The 20,529-nt window shown below is 39.3% G+C and overlaps 2 protein-coding genes across 2 annotated transcripts; one reads left to right on the top strand and one right to left on the bottom strand.

Annotated features, from left to right (window-relative positions):
* Nucleotides 1-1,399: 1,399 nt before the first annotated feature.
* Nucleotides 1,400-6,171, bottom strand: LOC106086392 (DNA repair protein XRCC1). Its single transcript, XM_059367754.1, has 6 exons — nt 5,800-6,171; nt 5,545-5,721; nt 4,385-5,481; nt 4,128-4,324; nt 3,913-4,062; nt 1,400-1,616 (listed from the first exon to the last, which is right to left on the bottom strand). The coding sequence occupies exons 1-6, from the start codon at nt 5,848-5,850 to the stop codon at nt 1,486-1,488; spliced, it is 1,803 nt and encodes a 600-aa protein (XP_059223737.1). The 5' UTR covers nt 5,851-6,171; the 3' UTR covers nt 1,400-1,485.
* A 2,085-nt stretch (nt 6,172-8,256) lies between these two features.
* Nucleotides 8,257-9,569, top strand: LOC106086393 (protein FAM177A1). Its single transcript, XM_013251050.2, has 2 exons — nt 8,257-8,571; nt 8,645-9,569. Exons 1-2 carry the CDS (start codon nt 8,422-8,424, stop codon nt 8,927-8,929), a joined length of 435 nt encoding a protein of 144 aa, XP_013106504.1. The 5' UTR covers nt 8,257-8,421; the 3' UTR covers nt 8,930-9,569.
* Nucleotides 9,570-20,529: the final 10,960 nt, after the last annotated feature.

Here is a 20,529-nt window from a genome sequence, read left to right as displayed (position 1 = left end):
TAGTGAAACATTGGTTCCGAAAGCATATGCGATGCAATAATCTCTTATTCGAGCTCTTAAAGGAAGTTTTTGATGGTATTTACCCGGCCTGGCGTTGGCATAAAAACGATCGCATGATACCAAATCTCTTATCCTTCTCAAAGAATTAAATTAAATATGATATTATGGGTATGTGGAGGCCACCGTAACGCAGAGGTTAGCATGTCTGCCTATAACGCTGAACGCCTGGTTCGAATCCTGGCGAGACCACCAGAAAAACCATTTTTCTGTGGTAGTTTTCCCATCCTACAAAATTTTTGAGGTACTATGCCATGTAAAAACTTCTTTCCAAAGAGGTGTCCATTATCATTGAGCCTAAACTTGAATCGGACTGCACTCATTGATATGTGCGCAGTTAGCTCCTGTTCATGGGCAAAATTTGCTTTATGAGGATGTACTCCTAATTCATCAAAAATTTCCAAAATTGGATGGTTTACCAGAACACGGAATAGTCTCGAGCTCCAAATCTCCAATTTGTGAATGTAGCAATGTCCTGCGATCAGTGCATTCGAAGATTGTGCTCTATGCAACCGTGGCAAATGTTTCACGCCGCTTCAATTGAAGGCAAAGAGAAAAAATTGTCAAAAATTCTAATTTTTATTGCCAAGAAATTCATATCTAGAGCCCAAATCATGGATTCGGTTATGAAAATATCCTTTATTATTGAGCTAAACCTTGAAGGCGATTGAACCCCTGAATTGGAGAGATGTTTCTTCGCTGCTCCATAACTCATTAACAATAATGGACAGAAAAATACAATAATAGAGCTATATTAGAATAAGTGAAGAGCTATCCTAATGAAGTTTGGATTTGGCGGGGAGAGGACGAATAAAACTAAAATGAAATCAAAACTTTTCCGCCATATAAGGTCATGTTTTGGGAGAAAATTGGCTTGTTGAGAGTCAGCAATTTTTAATAGCTCAAGAATTTAAACAAACAATTTTCTGAAAATTCTTGGGAGTTAGATTTCTTGAAACCGTTAAGTGCCTTTTATTTCAAAGTTGTTAAAACCCACCTTTCTTCTTTAAATGGGATATACCTTGGAAACACATGAGAAACAATTCCCAAATGAAATGGAAGTGGTGGTAAAAATTATAGACCTAACAAAATACATTTTTCAAGTGCTGAGCGCGTATACGCTTCCTCCTCGATGATTAGTCAACTTCGATATGTCTTTTCTTGCAAGCATTTGAACTCAGGCGTTCATTGTCTAGTCTGATTTTAGGCTGCCACTATAACGTAAATCAACGTAATACAGTGCACCTAGCACCAATCCACAATCACTTTGTCGATAAAAGCTTTTGTTATAGATTTTGAATACCTTCTGAAAAATTTTAATGCACATTCTTGAACTCAAATCATATTTTATTCATAAATAGCTTTAACAATGTTTGTGTGCTGTGCAAACAATATGATAAAGATATGGCGTCTTATTTTTATGTCGAATCACGTTTCCTGTTGCCGTTTAATTTTTATGTACTCTTCTTCGTCGGTAGATGCATCATATATATCCGCCTTGTCCTTAATACACTCACCGTTGGAATTATTGCGATTTTGTTGCAAATGTTTTGTGTTAACTGGAAAGATATTATTAATTATTTCTTATATGGTTAAAGGTATGTTGTTATTTCTCAACTGAAATGAAGAAATATTTTCTGTTTTATTTTCTATTGAGCTTAAGTTAAGGCTGCCACCATTCACTCAAAAGCTTCCTTCTGTTCCTTAATGAAATGATCGTGGTAAATTAAAGCATAGAACAGCTTTGTCTAATGCAGGGATGTTAATAGCAAGGGCAATAGCACACGCCACGCTCTCAAGTAAATCAAGGTTTTTAGAGCAACCAACCAACAAATTCTACTGAGTTCGCGGTCGGTTTTATGCATTGCGAGTACGTTGCTGCCCAAAAGTATTTGTACATGACAACATCCTTTTGTGAAGCAATATTAAGCGGAGAGCTTAACATTGATACAATCGAATGGCCCGAAATCCAATACGTACAACCGGCTGCCATGGGCAAGGCGAGGTATTAGAGCGACACTGTATTAAAGATATTAACGCACTTCCACCCTAATCAATCGTTCAACCAGCCCAACAGGGCATTGTGCCTTCATACAGAATTTCTTTCCCGGCAGGGCATGACTATGAGCACCACACAGGTTGGAACTCTCACTTCCGATTTGTGGTTTCATCGTCATTACGAGAGGTTTAGCTGGGAGCTGCCAGGCGTTCACAGGTTGCGGATAGTGGGATGTTAATGTACAGAGTAGCTGCAACTGCAGTCGCAGACAACCAACGATATCGAGCGGAGTCTCAATGAAAGGCCGGCTGGCATCAGCTCTTGCTTAAATACTGAGCGCCTATGATACTTGATACAAAGCGAGTTATTGGCGCCTTTAAATAACTAATGGCCATAACATTCCCGCGACGATCGGCCCTATTCTTGCTTACATAAAACTTCTACACATAGAAAACAAGCATACGCCTGAAGACAAAATAGATAGAGAAACAAAAGACCCGCTCAAAAGTCTAGATATCCGACCCGTCAGCCACCACGGGCCCTTTCAGAAGTCCAGAATGACAAGGAGGTTGAAAGTCTGTAGAAGGCTTAGAAAAAAAAGTGTGTAGACATAATCCTACGCCTTATCCCCAACTTTGCAAAGATCCTGCACAAATCCGGCAGTGGCACAAAACCTACAGAAATCGCCAGTGGCCTGTTAGGACTCCCAACAACAATAAAAGGTCGCGCTTCCTCAGCTCAAAGAAAATAGTCGTTCTCGGGTCATGGCAACCCTGCAGCCGCCCACAGAGCCAACCCGTGTAAGAATTTACCATCTCAAACAGCCAGCATAGAGGGAGTTTACCATCGCCATAGCTTGGACACGTCCGTGTAAACGGGGGACCCGAGAAAGGCGTGACCCCCAGCCAAAAGCTACATGCCCAGGAAGACAATCTCAAGGCTGCCATCGAAGAAGGATCCGCCCGGCACATAGCCCATCGTGACGCAATGCTACGTAGTCGTTCCTCGTTAGCGGCATTCCTCAGAACAGACGGATGCCCGAAATCCGAAAAGCGCCATTTTCCTGACTCCCGTAGTCTGAGGGCAGCTTCAGGTATCGGATTCAGTGCTACTCCATTCCTACTCTCCTCTTAATCAGCACCGCCGCAATACCCTGTATCTGGCTGAACAGTAACACGTCACCTGTTTAACTGTCCAACCATGCCAACTCGTCTAGGACCTAGACCACCTCCCCAACCTTACTCGCAGAGTTCCTGGATCTACACATTTAACAGAACCAAGCAGGCGAAAGAAAGAAGGTCGCGAAGGTACAATCTCTCGAGGGCCCGATGCCACACCAGGCACCCATGGATGAGAATCGACCGTACTACAGTAGTATACGTCCAGTGGACCCCCTGGTCTAAGTCCCTGACGACATAAGTACAGCGCATTCATCCCCGTTTGACTCACATCTCAACTTTTCTTTTGCATTTTTATTTCTGGTCAAGAATATCTTTTTGGTATTTAGACTCCGGAGAGAGCGACAGCTTCTGTCCATCCCTTCGTTTTTATGTTAGTTTCCCTTCCATTCGACTGTCTTTACTTTTCGGGGTTTTTTTCTCTTTTTTTTTCTCTTTGTTAGTCTCATGTCCTTCAACCTATCCTAACCTAATCTTGTTGAATCGGTGAACAGAAAAAATTAATAAACAAAGGTCTGATCATACGAGCAATTTGAATTTGTATACCTAAGATTCGTGATTCTTTCTTGACTAATTTCTAGTTACATGCCATAAAGTTGAGTGATATAATTGAGTAAGATACAATTTGATATGGCAATTTCTCAAGTCAAGTGCACATCTTATAATGCCCATTCTTACCTTTTTCCACGCGTTTTATTTCATCGTCTGTATCGCTGTCAGATGACGATACGCATAGTCTCTTCCTCGTAGTTGTTGTATCTTGCTCATCATGTATATCATATAATGCCAGCGTTTCATTGCGATCTTCAGATTCCCTCCTATCATTCTCTAAATTTCGTTTCAGAAATGTTATTATTACTATACACCTCCTTAGGCTATGTTACTTTACTTACCTTCAGTTTGAGGCTTCAATTTCTCATCAAGTATTTCTTCGTCGCTTTCGGGTTTTTTTAATTCATCACTGTCTAAAGCATATCTTCTCCATGGCAAATATTTCTTTAATTTGAAACATTTTTCTATCCACGAACGTGATACAATTTTTCCCTTGCCTTTCACTTGATTGTATTTAGGGGTATTCTTGAAAGCACAACTAGGGTGTGTAAAAAAATATAATTAATACATGTTTCTTATATCACTTTGCTTCATATACATTAAGTGTGTGCAAGACTTGTCCCAGTCCGATTTATACGTAGCTCCAAGGGCTAAAGCTTTGCTTCTTAAATCTGCGCGATCAGGATTTTGAATACCACTGATAACTAGGACTACGCCACTAAGAAGTTGGTTAAATGGCCTAAACTGGGTCTCCGAGTTTTTGATTTTCTTTGAGGGCTTGGAATAAGGAGAACTAGGTCGTTTTTGTGACCGTTCATACTTGGCTTTGTTTTCATCTTTAGAGCTTGAAGTACCTGGCGAAGGGTGATCTCTTGTCGTGGAGAAATTCTTAGGAGCAATATCTATAGATTTTCGTTTAGACTGCTCTTTCTCAAATTTTGAGCTTGATGTAGCAGGCGGGGTACTCTCCATTAACTTTGAGGGATTCTTGGGGGAAAGCACATTGTTACAATTTATTTGAGTGGGAATATCAATAGATTTTCGTTTGACTTGTTTTTGTTTGAGCAGTTCACGTCGCACTCTTTCTTTATCAGCTTCAATTTCTTCTGCCAATCGAATTTCCTTTTTCGATTTTGGCACTTCATCTTCTTCACCGAAAAGCAAATCATTTCTATTCCTATCGCGTACCTTTGTTTCTTCCCCATCCAATCTTGGAGATTGTGATTGTTTAGTTTTCGACATATCTATAACATCACGCACTTCCATAGCTTTATGATTGCTTGCATTTCTTATAGCAGCAGATGTAGTCGTTTCATGGACATCGTTTCTATTTTTCCATCGACTGAAAAGGCTGGAACTTCCATCATTTTCCGAGTCAGGCGAATCTTCACGGAGTTTAAATTTTCCAATATGCAAAGTACTTGTTAGCTCCTGGGAGCCTGAATTTTCCCCTTTAACAGATGTGGCATTCGATGCTTTTGTTTCCTGGGAAGGTGCCACATGTACTTTTATGAAAGAAAGTCCATATTGAACGTGCTTGTTAAATGGTTGGGTGCAAATTATCTTAACCATGGTCCACTTCTTTTCAGCAACTGTAGCTACTAAGGCTTCCCCACTAAAGCACCGCACACGATTTAGGTTGGTTGAATTTCTACTTTCAATGGGTGTCATAAAAGAGCACGTAATAAGTATTTCCTAAGGGAATATTATATATAAAGCATTGAAGAATTAAAAGCCCAGAGAATGTGAAAATGTTACCTTAAAATCAGACGGGTTTTTTGCTACCAAAACTTCCACAAACGCCGAATGCTCATTACCAATATCGATACCAGTTATTTTTGCCTCATCCATCTCCAGTATGATATAGGCTGATTTTTCGCCAACATTTTGAGTTTTCCATTTCTTGCCCTTAAGTATATTTTCACCAGGAAATTGCTATTGTAAACAAACATCTTGTTGATACGATTAAAAAAACTGAATACCGGTATACGAGGACGACGTGATGCTACTTACACTATCCTCACTGCTTACTTCACGTACTCTGGAAAACGACGCAAAAGGCATATCTTTTAAAATGTCGATGCTTTGAATTGGGAATAGGAAAATAAACTATTCCACACCGGGAAATTCGTTGTTTACAGAGCCAACTGAGAAAAAACAAAAATATGCGCGGTTTTCTTCTTCTTCTACTTCATTTGACGCTATCAGCCCAAATTCAAACCATATGACTGTGCAGATCAGTGTAGCCAACATATCCCTGCCACTTTCTCCAAATTTTGAATCTTTTGGTCACAAAACTCCGCAAAAAACGTAATTTTTACAATTCCCAAAATAATTTAATTTCTACTTTTAGAAAAAAAAACAACAAACGCTTTAACAAAAGCATACCCTTGCCCATGGTAGAAACCAAACCAAAGGTATCGTCTTGAGGGGGAGGAATAGAGAATGGGTAGAGTGAAACAGGGAGTTTCAGGGTGTTCCGACTTCTTATCCCTAAATTCCAAAAATGAGTGGTGACCAAAGATAATTCGCGACCCAGGCCTGACTGGAGAGACGTGTAGGCGATGTCCTCAAATAGCTCATGGCTCACCGTCTCGAATGCTTTCGTTAGGTCCAGTGCAACGAGGACCGTCCTAAAAGATGGCCTGGTCCAATTAAGTCACGGCAAAAGTGTGCGGTGATGGTATGCGAAGCATTTGTTCTTTCAAAATTCTTTCTGATGCTCGCCAATGAAAATTCCCCAACAAGGCTCTGGAGTAAAAGTTCTTTAAGCGTCTTGGCTACTGGTGAGAGGAGGAAGACCGATCTGTACAACCCCTCTTTCTCGCGTCCTTTCCAGGCTTCAGTAGAGGGATCACTCTGCCCACCCTTCAGACATCGGGTACTATTTATAAGAGTGTTCAAAGACAGTTGTAAGGTACTCGACTCCAGTTAGATCCAGAATCTTCACCATCAGTGTAGAGATTCCGTCGGATGCCATGGATGATTCGGTTGAACATCCTGTCGTATCTCTTCGGATCAGTCACGGTTACGTTGCCAAAAGTGACTAAGGTCCTGTCATCCCGTCTACCGGAGTTCGAGAGGGACTTAACAGTAGGCAACAACTTGACTAAACCGGTACCGAAGTTACATTGCTCCAAATGCTTATGTTCGTTGACTACCCTGTTTATTTTCACATTCAGCTCGCTGATTCTGGGGTTATTGGGGTCCGTACGTCGAATCCCATCACTCTCATCTGCGAGCACCAATGCCTGCGCCGGGAAATTAGGTTTGTTTGTGAATGATATGACTCCAGCACCACCTGTTTGTGAATGATATGACTTCAGCGACACCTGCCGGTTACGTTTGGCCCCCCCATCAGGACACCAATCTGTCATTATGGCTGCCCCCATCAAGTCCATCACCCGTAACCCTGAAGGAAGAAGTATGAATTAATGAATTGTTAAACCGAAGACATTTTCTTTTATCTGCCGTTGTTGTCATTGAATTTAAAATACGAAATTTTGAAATTAATTTATCTTTAAGTTGAATTTTGAATTCCTTTGGTTGATTTTCCGCTTTTTGTTGTTGTTGTTTTTTAAATTTATTTTGAATTTTTAATTTGTTGGAGTCCAATTTATCCGGAAATGTAATAAAACCCGAGACACTTGAAGTATTATAACGATGAATTCGAACTATTCCCGTTTTGTCATTTAATAAATATGTAAGGCTAAGAAGGTAAGAAAAATTTAGCTCAAACTCACCGTTCCAGGACAGACAGTTTAGTTTGGGGTATCCTCATAGGTTATGACACAAGAGGGCACCATGGAGGGGTGGGCGAGTCCACACACCTGTTAAATATAGAGAAGTGTCCCTCCATCAGCTGGTTGATATTTGTTTTTTTGTCGACTGCTTTGGAGGATGTGAGCTGGCAAGAACCGCGCCCCTTTCGACTGAACCACAGCCCGCGCTCAACCGCCAGTAACTAGCGCCCGTCAGCTCATTTCCTCCCTCCAAGCGAAGCAGGGTTCCTTTGAGAACACCACAGCAATTAGGGTATTCTACCGGCTGGTATGAAGCGAGCGGCTGCAGGCCAATCGTGTCACCAAGCTAATCGAAGTTTTGCCAAAACACATAAATAAATTGTGTGTGCGTACATGAGCAAAGAATATGCGAGAAAGAAGATAGATAACAACAAAGAAAATGCAAACAAAAATCTGGCGTCTTAATATCGGCTGTTTACAGCTGTTCGCGTGAGACTACCTTTTCGATCCGCCTTGGATGCGAATGAAGTCAGTACTAAGCTTTACCGAAAAAAAATAATCGCGAAAAAATATTTATTTCCGTTGCGAAAAGCGAATAAAGTAAGGGCCTTAAATCATCAAATGTAAGCAGCATATTAAAAAATCGATTATTTTGACAATGTGGTTAGAAAAACAGATGTTTGTCAAATGCCAAAAAAAAACACAATTTATCAAAATATGGCAGCACTAAATGTAATGGCAAGGATTTGTAAACAAACAGACCACCAACCAACCACCAAACCAGAAGCTATAAAAAACTGAATAGTTGAATAGTAATAACAGAATAGTAATAACAATTAAACAACTTCATTTTTCTAAAGCAACAGAAATTCCAAAGCCAAAAACATCGTACATGGATGACAAAATTGAAGAATGTGACAATGTCACTGCGTTGGAATTACAAAAGAGTAAACGGATTTTACATTTTAGCGATGGTATATTAGAAGAGTTTTCGGACAGCGATGAGGAAACTGTTGATGCCACAGACATGGAGATAGATGTGGTAAGTTTGGCATATATATACCCTATATACCTATGTGTTTCTTTTTTGAATTTAAATGAATGCATCTTTAAAGAAATCATGGCCTTTAGTGCCCCGCATTAAATATCAGGTGTACCAGGCAGGATGTAAGTTTTTAAATGGCATTGATTATGTTGGAGGTGGACTAGCAAATTTTTTGGGAATTACAACACCAAAATTTGTCAGCGAATCGGATATAAAGGCTGTTTATGAAGGCAATAGAAAAATTGACGAGGACAACGAGAATGTGACTGCTTGGAATCAAAACAACAATAACACTCCAAATATGGTCGTTACAAGGTGTCCACAATCTAGTATGTCACAAGTTTCAGCTTCATAAAAAGACGTTGCAGCTGAATGCCTATTAAAGGCATTATTGCTCAATGAGTCAGACGAACGAAGCGACTTACAATAAGTATTTCTAAAAATACATAAAACATTCTATTCTACCACATAATTCTCCGAAATCAATTATTTCGGTTTTAGTGTACTTAAGTATTTATTATCACTTGATTTTTGAAAGACGAATACGAAGACAAAGAGCGATAAGAGCCACTAACCTAAAATACAGAATAGCCAAAAAATGGTGCAAATTATTATAAAAAAAAAAAGATTTACCAAAACTATTTATATTTATATGCTTAAGATATAGCATATGAAAACTAAACAATCAGTTATTATATTTAAATAATCTTTTCTGAAACATTCATACATAAAGTTTAAGAGATATTTGTTTGTCTAGCATAAAACTGCATTTAATGACAAGCGAAAATAGTATTAAATAGAAGTTTAGACTTAGAAATAAATTTTTGTTTCGCTCTTAACTATTTAAAACAAATTATTAAAGTTTTTTAAGTAAGTATTCTCGCCTCATAACTATTTTTCATATAACGATTGATTTTGGCCGCCCTATGAAACGTAGATTGCCTGTCGACCAGACACCACATGATAAGAATAGAGGGCTAGAATTGTATGATTATCAGGTTTTAAGAATATATATATATATATATATATTTATATTTATATATATATCGCCCGATTTTCACTTCTACAGCCACAGGCAGCGCATTTATTGACCCATCTTGCCAAAATTTTTCAAAACCCTTTCCTCGACAACAGCCACAGTATTTGACGAGTTTCCTCAAAAAAGGTATATATATATATATATATATATATATATATATATATATATATATATATATATATATATATATATATATATATATATATATATATATATATATATATATATATATATATATATATATATATATATATATATATATATATATATATATATATATATATATATATATATATATATATATATATATATATATATATATATATATATATATATATATATATATATATATATATATATATATATATATATATATATATATATATATATATATATATATATATATATATATATATATATATATATATATATATATATATATATATATATATATATATATATATATGTATATATATGTATATATATATATATTGTTGGAGGGGGTATACAAATGTTGTATGTGAGAATGTGTATGTACAAGTAAGGAGCACACAATTGCAATTATTTGCTTGCCCAAGGGTCTGTTTGGGATTTTTGCTTGTGTACGTACAAAGTAATGTGCAATAGAGGGAGTATTGTTGCCAACCACCATCTGCCCTATACGCTCAAATACTCACCCTTTCTCTCTAGTAGGAGAGATACAAGAGAATAATTATTGGTCCAGTACACGAAGAATCGCTTGCGGCTATCGAAACATTTTTGCGATTGAAGAGTTTTTGGTTTTACAACAAGAGGAAGATGTTTCTACCGCAGACGAATCTGCTAAAGGGTTTACAAAAACAAAGTTAGTTACGTTCAATAATGCTACAATACATTTATGGCCAACGTTTGATATGTTGAAGCGAAACGTTGCACGGTTACAACAAAAGCAAAACTTCGTGATAAAAGTATTTTGTTTGTCGTAAAATTTTCCCAAACATTTTGTTTTTTTGCGTGTAGTTTTAAACATAGTATATTTGCATTTGAAATATAAGTATTTTACAACTTTTGTTTGTTTCTCTTTCAAGACAAGCTCAATGATCGGAGATTTTCTTTGCAAGTGGAAAAGGAAAGCCAGAGATCGCAATACACACCAACCACTCTGGGACGCGTTTCGTAATTTGGTTACAATTACTCATCAGGCATATTAGGTGTTCGTGGGTATGTTATAATTGTATCGAATTTATGCGAAAACGCCTCTATGATACAAATAACGGATTAGCCACGCTCGACAACCCTGCCTATTATAAGTATTTTATTATATATATGTCCTTTATTTGTAATTGGAGTATATTAAATATATTACAATAAAATATGACCAATAGTAAACTGATCAGTGCGAACATACGGCATCAACAAGCTCTACTCTGCTGTTATTAAGGCTTTTCTGTTTTGTTTATAACCACCACCGAAGGATGGGGGTATATTCATTTTGTCATTCCATTTGAAACACATCGAAATATTCATTTCCGACCCTATAAAGTATATATATTCTTAATTGTCGTAAAAATCTAAGACGATCTAGTCCACTGTATGTTGAAATCACGCTACAGTCTTTAAAAATAGAGATATTAAGCTAAAACTTTGCACAGATACTTTTCGTGTCCATAAGCAGGTTAAGTTCGAAAATGGGGTATATCGTACTATATCTTGATATAGCCCCCGTATAGACCGATCCGCCGATTTAGGGTCTTGGATTAGGATTTTGCTGAAACTTGGGACAGTGAGTTGCCCTCCGACATCCTTCCTCAATTTGGCCCAGATTGGTCCCGATTTGAATGAAGCTGCCATATAGACCAATCTCTCGATTTAAGGTTTTGGGCCTATAAAAGGCGCATTTATTGTCCGATGTCGCCGAAATTTGGGACAGTGAGTTATGTTATGTTACTCGATATCTCTATGCAATTTGGCCCAGATCAGATATAGACCAATCTCTCGATTAAAGGTCTTGGACCTATAAAAGGCGCATTTATTGTCCGATGGCGATGAAATTTGCGACAGTGGGTTATGTAAGGGCCTTCGACAATACTTTTCAATTTGGTCCAGATCGGTCCAGATTTGGATATAGCTGTCATATAGACCGATCTCTCGATTTAAAGGCTTAGGCCTATAAAAGGAGCATTTATTGTCCGATGTCGCCGAAATTTGGGACAGTAAATTGTGTTAGGCCATTCGACATGGCCCAGATCAGTTCAATTCGGATATAATGAAATTTCTATGAAATTAGTTTTTTTATGATTTTGTTAATAAAAAGAAATTGGTTACCAATCTGATTAGAGTGGCATGCAAGTTGTTTTAAAATTGTTTAAAATTTCAGATAGTTTTGTAAATTATTTAGTGCATGCAAATTAAAAACTGACTTGGTCAAAGTCTCACACAAAAGTGTATCTATCTTGCTATTTAATTGCAATACTCTCCGAGGCATGATCCTCGAAATAGTAGATTTTTTCAGTCAGATGAATATATTGGCTGCTACATAAGGATCGCATACGGAATGGAGGTGGGGGATTGAGCTTCGTGATACTCCATTCCATACAGTTGTAGTGGCGCTAGTAGATGTGTGCGTGTTTACTTTGAAATATTGATTCCATTTTTGTTTGTTTAGCAGAATGTGTTTGTATCTCGGCTTTGGGTATTTGGGCGCTGAAAAGTAGGCACCGTTTTATGATCCTAATGGTTGCGTTTCCAATTGCAACTTCATGCTTTTGGCTAAGAGTGCATTTTGTGACATGCATTAAGTTCAAGAGAGATGTTGTATCTCTTTGAAGAAGGGAAGAAATAAGAAGTAGCCGATGCAAGTGGCTCTTTGAGTAGGTTTTGCTATATGCTATACCGGTCTTGTATATAGAAGAATTCCGCTAGACCTGCTGCCATGTTATGCGAACAGAGGTTATATTTATAGGTTGAAGGGCATTTTACATGCATTCCAGTTAAACTTTCAACAAGTTCGCACCAGTCGGTTACACTTGGTTAATCCAAATTACAATATTTTTTTTTGTGGTTGAGTTCTCCTATGAGATTATTGTTTGGCGTGTGTTTCGAAATTTCATTCCCTAGTGAGTTTTCGGATGTTGGCCGCAAAATCACCCTTGCCTTAATGCTTTCTATTCCTGAAACCAGGCATCTTTGTTCAGTGCGAACAATTATTTTTCTCGATTCGACTTTGAGGAGAAAAGCAAGGCTTTGGATGAAAGATTTTCGAAATCCACCAAAAACACTGATAGTGTCCCCTTCTTGCATGGGTTTATTGGTGTCTGTGTAACTGGCCATGTTGCCTGGCCGACGTTTTGAAATATTTGGATATTGCAAGTGGTCTCTTTTACATCTCATTTGTTTCGTCTCTTTATTGTGATGGGCTTCACAATTAGGTAAGAACATCTCAGTCTCTATTTTCTTGACTTCCCCACTAACAGTGCCTTCGTTTTACTGCGCAGGTTCGGTTGGAAACCTTGATTCTCTCTCTCAGGAGGATCACTGCTGAATTGCATGTTAAGCTCACGGCCCTGCCATCATCCAGGGGTTCGTGCGTATTTCTGTGCCATCGCAGAACTAGTCACTCTAGTGTCGTTGCCGTGTTACCTCTCCTCGTACAAGTCATGTTGTTCACAGCTTGAACTTCGGTGTGTCTGAAAGTGTGTTGGTGTGGACCTCATGGAGGATTTCCAGAAATTTTGTGAAAAAGAAAAATAACACCAGTTTCTCGCCAGCGATCCCCGGCACTTTGCCTGGGGTGATCAATAAGGATACCCTTTTATAGTTTTATTTAATCATTTGAGATAAGCGATTCGAGAGAAGTGAAAAGTTGGGAACAAAAGGGTTCAAATTCGGGAGCGCGATCGTGGGTCAGAATATTGCGAACAGTCCATACAAAGAATTTATTCTATTTGATAAAGAGGTGATTTTTTTTTATATACTAATACCTGAAAAAAAAAAGAAAACCAGAACCACATACTTGGTTTCCAGCCATTTTCTCCTGTTTCATCATCATCCCAATGGAAGGCCTTTCATCGTTGGATCATGGAAACAGGTAAGTGCTAATTGTTCTTGGATGGTAAAAATTGTATTTGATTTCCCCCCACTAAGAGTAAATGAGTAAGCGCCAAATTGCATTGCAGTGTTCTAAACTGAGAGACGGTAACCGCTACCGTCTCATCGATTTGGTTATTGCCTTTTTTTTGCTATTCGTGGGAAATCGAATGCAAATTTAAATGGTACTTGATATAATAGAAAAAAAAAATAAATCACCAACTTGCGCTTGTTTGACAAAGTGTTCAAAATCGGGTTTTTTTTTAACATTCAGCGTTGCTGAATTGCCTCACTCACTTCTTATGCCTACCGGCATCTCAAATAATAAATATTTGCACAAGCATAGAACATCCGCGCTTATTGTTGTTTCGGCTCATTTGATTTTTTTTTTTGGAAATACGAATTTGATCTCTTTTTCACGTTGTTGTTATAAAGCAGACCCAGTTACTAGTTGTTTTTGTATAACTGACCGACAAGGTGGCTAGCTTATACCTATGTACATACCTACTAATTCATTACATAGAACTGCACATACGCATCTATTTACCACCTATCGACCGTTGAACTTAACCTCGGTTGTCACACATTTTATAAAATTCTTATGTGCCTTTATATAAAGCAGGGGTTCCCAACCTGTTAGTCCATCTCATACTTTTTTTTCTTTCGCGGTTACAATTAAGAATTTATAATTGAATTTATAATTAGATTACTCTTTCATATTATTTTTATTGTTTTGGTTTATATATTTTTTTTTATATATAGATTTTTTTTATAATTACCTATGGATATCTATTTGATAATCTTGAGTCTGATCAACTAATCTTGGGCTTGAAAGTATACGGTCATATTATAGAGAAAAGAAAAGAAAGAGGCCTAGGATATGTTGTCTGTTTTAGTTAAGCTAGTGAGTTTCAGTAATTTGGAATAATATTTTCCTCGGACTAAGGTCCAAATCTAGATTGTAAGAAGGAGAATGAATTGTTTTAATAAAATGTCTAACTTTGCAATGAACCGCTGAACTTTTAAACCGAATGTCTGATTTCCTCTAAACAGCCGGATATATTTGCAGGGGAACCGAAGTGGGTTCATCTAGGAATCTGATATGGTGCAACTGATGAACAGGATGGGCGGGCAGTGTGCAGTAACACCCAAATGCACACCAAAGCTAGGATAAAAGTCGTTGTGAAGTGCCTCTTGTGTCCTATTTTCTATCTCCACACTTCATTTAAACTCGAAGCACGCTTTACTATCTAATTTTTAAACGTAGCAGCTGAAGGTTGGAAAGCAGCAAGACCCCATCCCACCGACGAGCAATAAGGCTGGTAACCTGCGTGCTTCCGCTAGGCTTTCCTTCCCAAAAACATTTTGAATTTGACTCTTGCGGGTGCAAAATTCAAATTTAGGTACAACCAAAAGTTGCATGCTACAGTGAATGGCGCCCAACGTGGGGCCCGAATAGGATAGTGCTGATGTGCAACCTAGAAATTCTAAATTTCTGAGGAACTCAAATCAATTGGTTTTGATTTGTTACTACCTATTCGGCTTCATTTTTCTTCTCTCTCTAATAATTTCATACCTTTTTTTTTTTATTTTATTTCTATCATTTTTCTACTGTGTGAAACAATTGCATTGGAATTTATTTATCGTGCAAAGCAGGAGTGCTTTCGATTATAACCGGCAAGGGTTTCATACGACTTTATGTGTGTGTGTTTATCCTGTGGATCATTTGTCGATGGAAAGGCTTTCTGGAATTTGGATTTTGGGATAATTCTTCCTAGGACTGACCTGAAGTTTATTCTTATCGGGATATGTTTTACCTTCTTTTTGTTTATGACTGGACCATGGAAATGTTATAGATGACTTTACCATCCGTCGTAAAGGCCCTTTGTTTTCTCTGTCCTTACTATCTTTTTTCTCCTAACTTCATTGACTTTTATCCGGAATTTTAATTTCATTTTTTTTTTTAAATCCCCCCATTTCATATCCGGTTCGTGTGAGGAATCAGACATGAAACCCCATATTTGAATTTGAATTTTCATTACTAGCTCAGGTGTTAGCCTTTGGTTTCATTTAGGCCATATCTTATAATTTTGTTTTTTTTTATTAGATATACGATTTTTTTGTTACAATGTCAGTTCGGCGTAGCACTGAGGACGTTAATGCGGCCGTAGACGCAGAGCAAATTTGCACTATTTGTAATGCGGCTATTGTGGATAGGACGAGTATCACCCAAACCATTTGCAAGCACGTATTTCATAAGCCTTGCATTAATGACTATGTACGAAGTAAGACTTCCTGCCCCATATGCGGTGTGCAAATTGTTAAGGATTCAGCGCCAACTGCATCGGGTTCATCCCGAAAGCCACCGACTCAGATTGTAACACGGTCATCCTCCAAGGCTAAAAGTTTCGATGCAGGTCGAGCTACTGATTTGGTTAGCACTGATCAGGCTCGGGTGGCAGCTGGTATTCCTACGTCTGTTTCGTCAGTCGATGAGAATTTATTGAAGGATATTGTTGCAACTGCTTTGGCAGAGCAGCAGACAGTGATTATGACAAATTTGTCGGGACAGATTTCGAAGATGATTGAGAATAGCTTGGAAGCCAGTTTGTCTAGATTGAGCTTGGCCTATTCTACCAGGAACATGACAGGCCCTTCCACTTCCAACCGAAACCCGAGCATGCAGACCGTAGATGATGTTGAAAAGCGGACATTTGAGCAGCTGTTAGGCTTGCCCCCGACCAATGATAGTCGTCACAATGTTAGTACTGGTGCAGATTTCTATCAAGCGGGTAGCGCTTTGAACCGATCTCACAATGGTGGATCAAATACCTTTTCTGATTTGGTTTTTAGGCCCGATAAAGTCAGTCAGATCATGTTGAATTGGAGACTTAAGTTCACCGGCAATTCCAGCAGTTTATCTGTGGATAAATTTATCTATAGGGTTGAGGCTCTAACCAAGCAGACTTTGAATGGGAATTTCGCAGTGTTATGCGGTAATGCAGGCGCATTGTTCGAGGGTAAAGCCAACGATTGGTTTTGGCGTTTTCATGAATCGTGTCCAAACTTTCAATGGAGAGACCTCTGTCGTTCTCTGAGGCAACAGTATCAAGATTCCCGCACTGACATCGACCTAAGGGAGATGATTAGGGACAGGAAACAGAAAGTCAATGAGACATTTGACAGCTTTTATGAATCCGTCTTGGAATTAGTGGATAGACTTGCAGAGCCTTTGAGTGACAGGACCCTTGTTGAGATCCTCCGCAGGAATCTATTGCCAGACATACAGCATGAGATACTTAACTTATCGGTTGATTCGGTTAGCCAGTTGCGTGGGATTTGTCGTAGGAGAGAATTTTTCTTGCAGGACATGCGCCGTAAACTTAATGTTGGTGTGGTAGTTGGCAAAACTGTTCCTTTTAGAAAAAGAGTTTTTGAGGTCGAACATTCTGAGGGGCCAGAATCGGAAGTTTTGGAGTGTCAGCCAAATGTTTCCGCTATTAATTCGGCATGCTGGAATTGCAGGGTTTCAGGTCATCGTTACCAGGATTGCGTGGCAGATCGCACTATATTTTGCTATGGTTGTGGTGCTCCAGAGACGTATAAGCCTCACTGTGAGAAATGCAATAGCCAGCCAAAAAACTTCCAGGCGAGTGCACCACAGGGTGCCCCCAAAGCCAGAAACCACTAGCCACCCATCAGTCCATCACTATTTTAAGACCTCCCGTAGCCAAAATGTCTGTGACTTTGAATTCAAATGATGACGTCACCACATCTGGTACTATTGTCCCTAATGGCCCTAGGCCTTGGATACCTTTTCATGAACGGCTTGAGAACTATAGGAACGTGAGGGCGAGAATTTTCGGAGAAACCCCTAGAGTAGACAGGTCAAGCCGTCGTATGCGAGAATTTTGGAAGAGAATAAGGTATTGCAAGAGATGTTTTTCAGTTTCTATTTTTGATAAGCCAGGAGATGTCCGTCCTTATGCGGAGGTCCACTTGTTGGGAAAGAAGATGGTTGGGCTCTTAGATACTGGGGCATCCGTTTCTTGTTTAGGCTCTCAGGCTGCTGTTGATTTCGTGAACTCCAACGTTGCATTTAGAAAGTTGAGCATCAGTGTAAATACTGCGGATGGGAGACCACAAGATGTTGTAGGCGTTTTGAACACGAAGATTGTTTTCCAAGAGAAGGAGTTGCCAATAGTTTTGTATGTCGTTCCGAGTTTGTCTCAAAATTTAATTTTGGGAATGGACTTCTGGCGACTGTACGGTTTACTTCCTGCTGCTTTGTTTCCCTCTAGTTTTCTGCCGTTTGCACCAGTTCATGTGGGTGAAATTTCGGAGCAACGCTTATTGACAGCGCAGCAGCGTATTCAATTAAGGAATGTTGTTAACTTGTTTCCTTCGTTTTTGAAAGAAGGCCTTGGTAAGACCGACTTGTTGAGCCATGTCATAGACACTGGCGATGCGCGCCCTATTAAACAACGGCATTTTTCAGTGTCTCCAGCTATAGAAAAGGTCATCTATGATGAACTTGACAGAATGTTGCAGATGGGAGTTATTGAGGAATCGAAAAGTGCTTGGTCGTCACCTGTTGTTCTTCATCGTAAACCCGGCAAAAACAGACTTTGTTTAGACAGTAGGAAATTGAACTCCGTGACGATAGGTGATGCCTATCCACTTCCTCAGATAGACGGCATCTTAAGCCGTTTGCCAAAGGCTGAGTTTATAAGCAGTCTTGACTTGAAAGACGCTTTTTGGCAAATACCTCTAGAAGACTCTTCGAAAGATAAGACGGCATTTACGGTTCCCGGTAGGCCGCTGTACCACTTCAAGGTCATGCCTTTCGGGCTTTGTAACGCCCCCCAGACCATGTCTAGACTTATGGACCGTGTGGTACCGCCGACCCTCCGGACCGAAGTGTTCGTTTATCTGGATGATCTTTTAGTGGTATCTGCTTCTTTCGAGCGTCATTTGGAAGTCTTAAAGGAAGTGGCTCGGTGTTTGCGTGCAGCTGGACTCACAATAAATGTTGAGAAGAGCAAATTTTGTGTGACCGAAGTCCGCTATTTAGGTCACGTTGTTGGGAACGGGATTATTCGTGCAGACCCAGAAAAAATATCGGCCATAACTGAATTTCCAACACCTAGGTCTGTAAAACAACTCCGACGATTTTTAGGTATGTCAGGTTGGTACAGGAAATTCATCAGGAATTATGCTGCAATTTCGACCCCGTTAACTGATCTTTTGAAAGCGAATAGAAAGTTTTTGTGGAATGATGAGGCTCAAAAGGCATTTGAAGATTTAAAGACCATCTTGATTTCGTCACCTGTTTTGCATAGCCCTGATTTTTCACAGCCATTTTACATTCACTGTGATGCTAGCAAAACAGGCATAGGAAGTGTATTGGTGCAGAAAAATGCGGAGGGTGATGAGTTTCCGATAGCATTTATGTCTAAGAAACTCAACCAAGCCCAACGTAATTACAGCGTCACCGAACAAGAGTGTTTGGCAGCAATGTTAAGCATAAAGAAATTTAGAGCGTATGTAGAGGGACACGAGTTCACAGTGATCACAGATCATGCTTCTTTGAAGTGGCTCATGTCCCAAACAGACCTCAGTAGTCGACTAGCAAGATGGGCTTTAAAGCTTCAGGGCTTTCGGTTTAAAATTGAACACAGAAAAGGATCCCAAAACGTAGTTCCTGACGCTCTTTCTCGTACCAACTCTGACGACCTATCTGAGGTCTTATATGTGTCCGAAGTAGGGAATGACCGAGGGGTATTTGTAGACCTGCAGTCTGCACACTTTCATTCAGATGACTACCTAGACCTGCTTAGAAGGGTTGGAAATAACATTAACCGCACCCCTGACCTAAGGATAATTGATGGGTATTTGTATAGGCGAACGGAACATGCCGTTGGTGACCGAACAACGGATGACATGGCGTGGAAGTTGTGGATTCCACGAGAACTGGTTCCTGAGCTCCTGCAGAGACATCATGATGATCCCCTATCTGCACATTCGGGGATAAATAAAACACTGGAAAGAATTCGAAGGTTCTACTATTGGCCTAACTTGGTGAACGATGTCAAGGAATACATTAATTCCTGTGAGGTGTGTAAGATGACAAAACATCCCAACCAGACGATAAGACCGCCTATGGGAAACACTGGTGAAACCTTTCGATTCTTTCAGAAGATCTTTGTGGATTTCTTGGGGCCATATCCTAGGTCCAAATTGGGTAACGTAGGTATCTTTGTGGTTTTAGACCATTTTTCAAAGTTCCCTTTTATTCACCCTGTTAGGAAATTTACGGCAGATTGCGTTGTTTTATACTTGGAGGAGCTGTTTCAAACATTTGGTGTCCCCGAGACTGTCGTCTCAGACAATGGCACTCAATTTAGAGCCAACAAATTTAACGATGTCCTCAAACGGTATGGGGTGTCCCACATGTATACCGCAGTCCATTCTCCGCAGGCGAACGCCTCTGAACGAGTGAATAGAAGTGTTCTCAGCGCCATTAAAGCTTATGTTAAGATCGATCAGAGGGACTGGGATGCCCAGCTTGGCAATATTTCATGTGCTCTGAGATCTACTATGCACTCGGCCATAGGTACTTCCCCTTATCGAATGGCTTTTGGACAGCACATGGTGACAAACGGATCTTCCTATCGCCTGTTGCGGAATTTGGATATGCTGGAAGACCGTATGATTCAGTTTGATCGAGATGATTCCTTTGAAATTATTCGTAGTAAGGCGAGTGAATACATGCGTCGACAATTCGAGAGAAATGAGAAGGCATATAATCTGAGGTCTAAAGAGGTTTCGTATGAGGTTGGTCAGGAGGT

The sequence above is a fragment of the Stomoxys calcitrans genome, chromosome 4 (assembly GCF_963082655.1).
Source record: "Stomoxys calcitrans chromosome 4, idStoCalc2.1, whole genome shotgun sequence".
In the NCBI taxonomy this organism is placed as follows: Eukaryota; Metazoa; Arthropoda; class Insecta; order Diptera; family Muscidae; genus Stomoxys; species Stomoxys calcitrans.
This window is presented reverse-complemented; position numbering and strand designations above follow the sequence as displayed.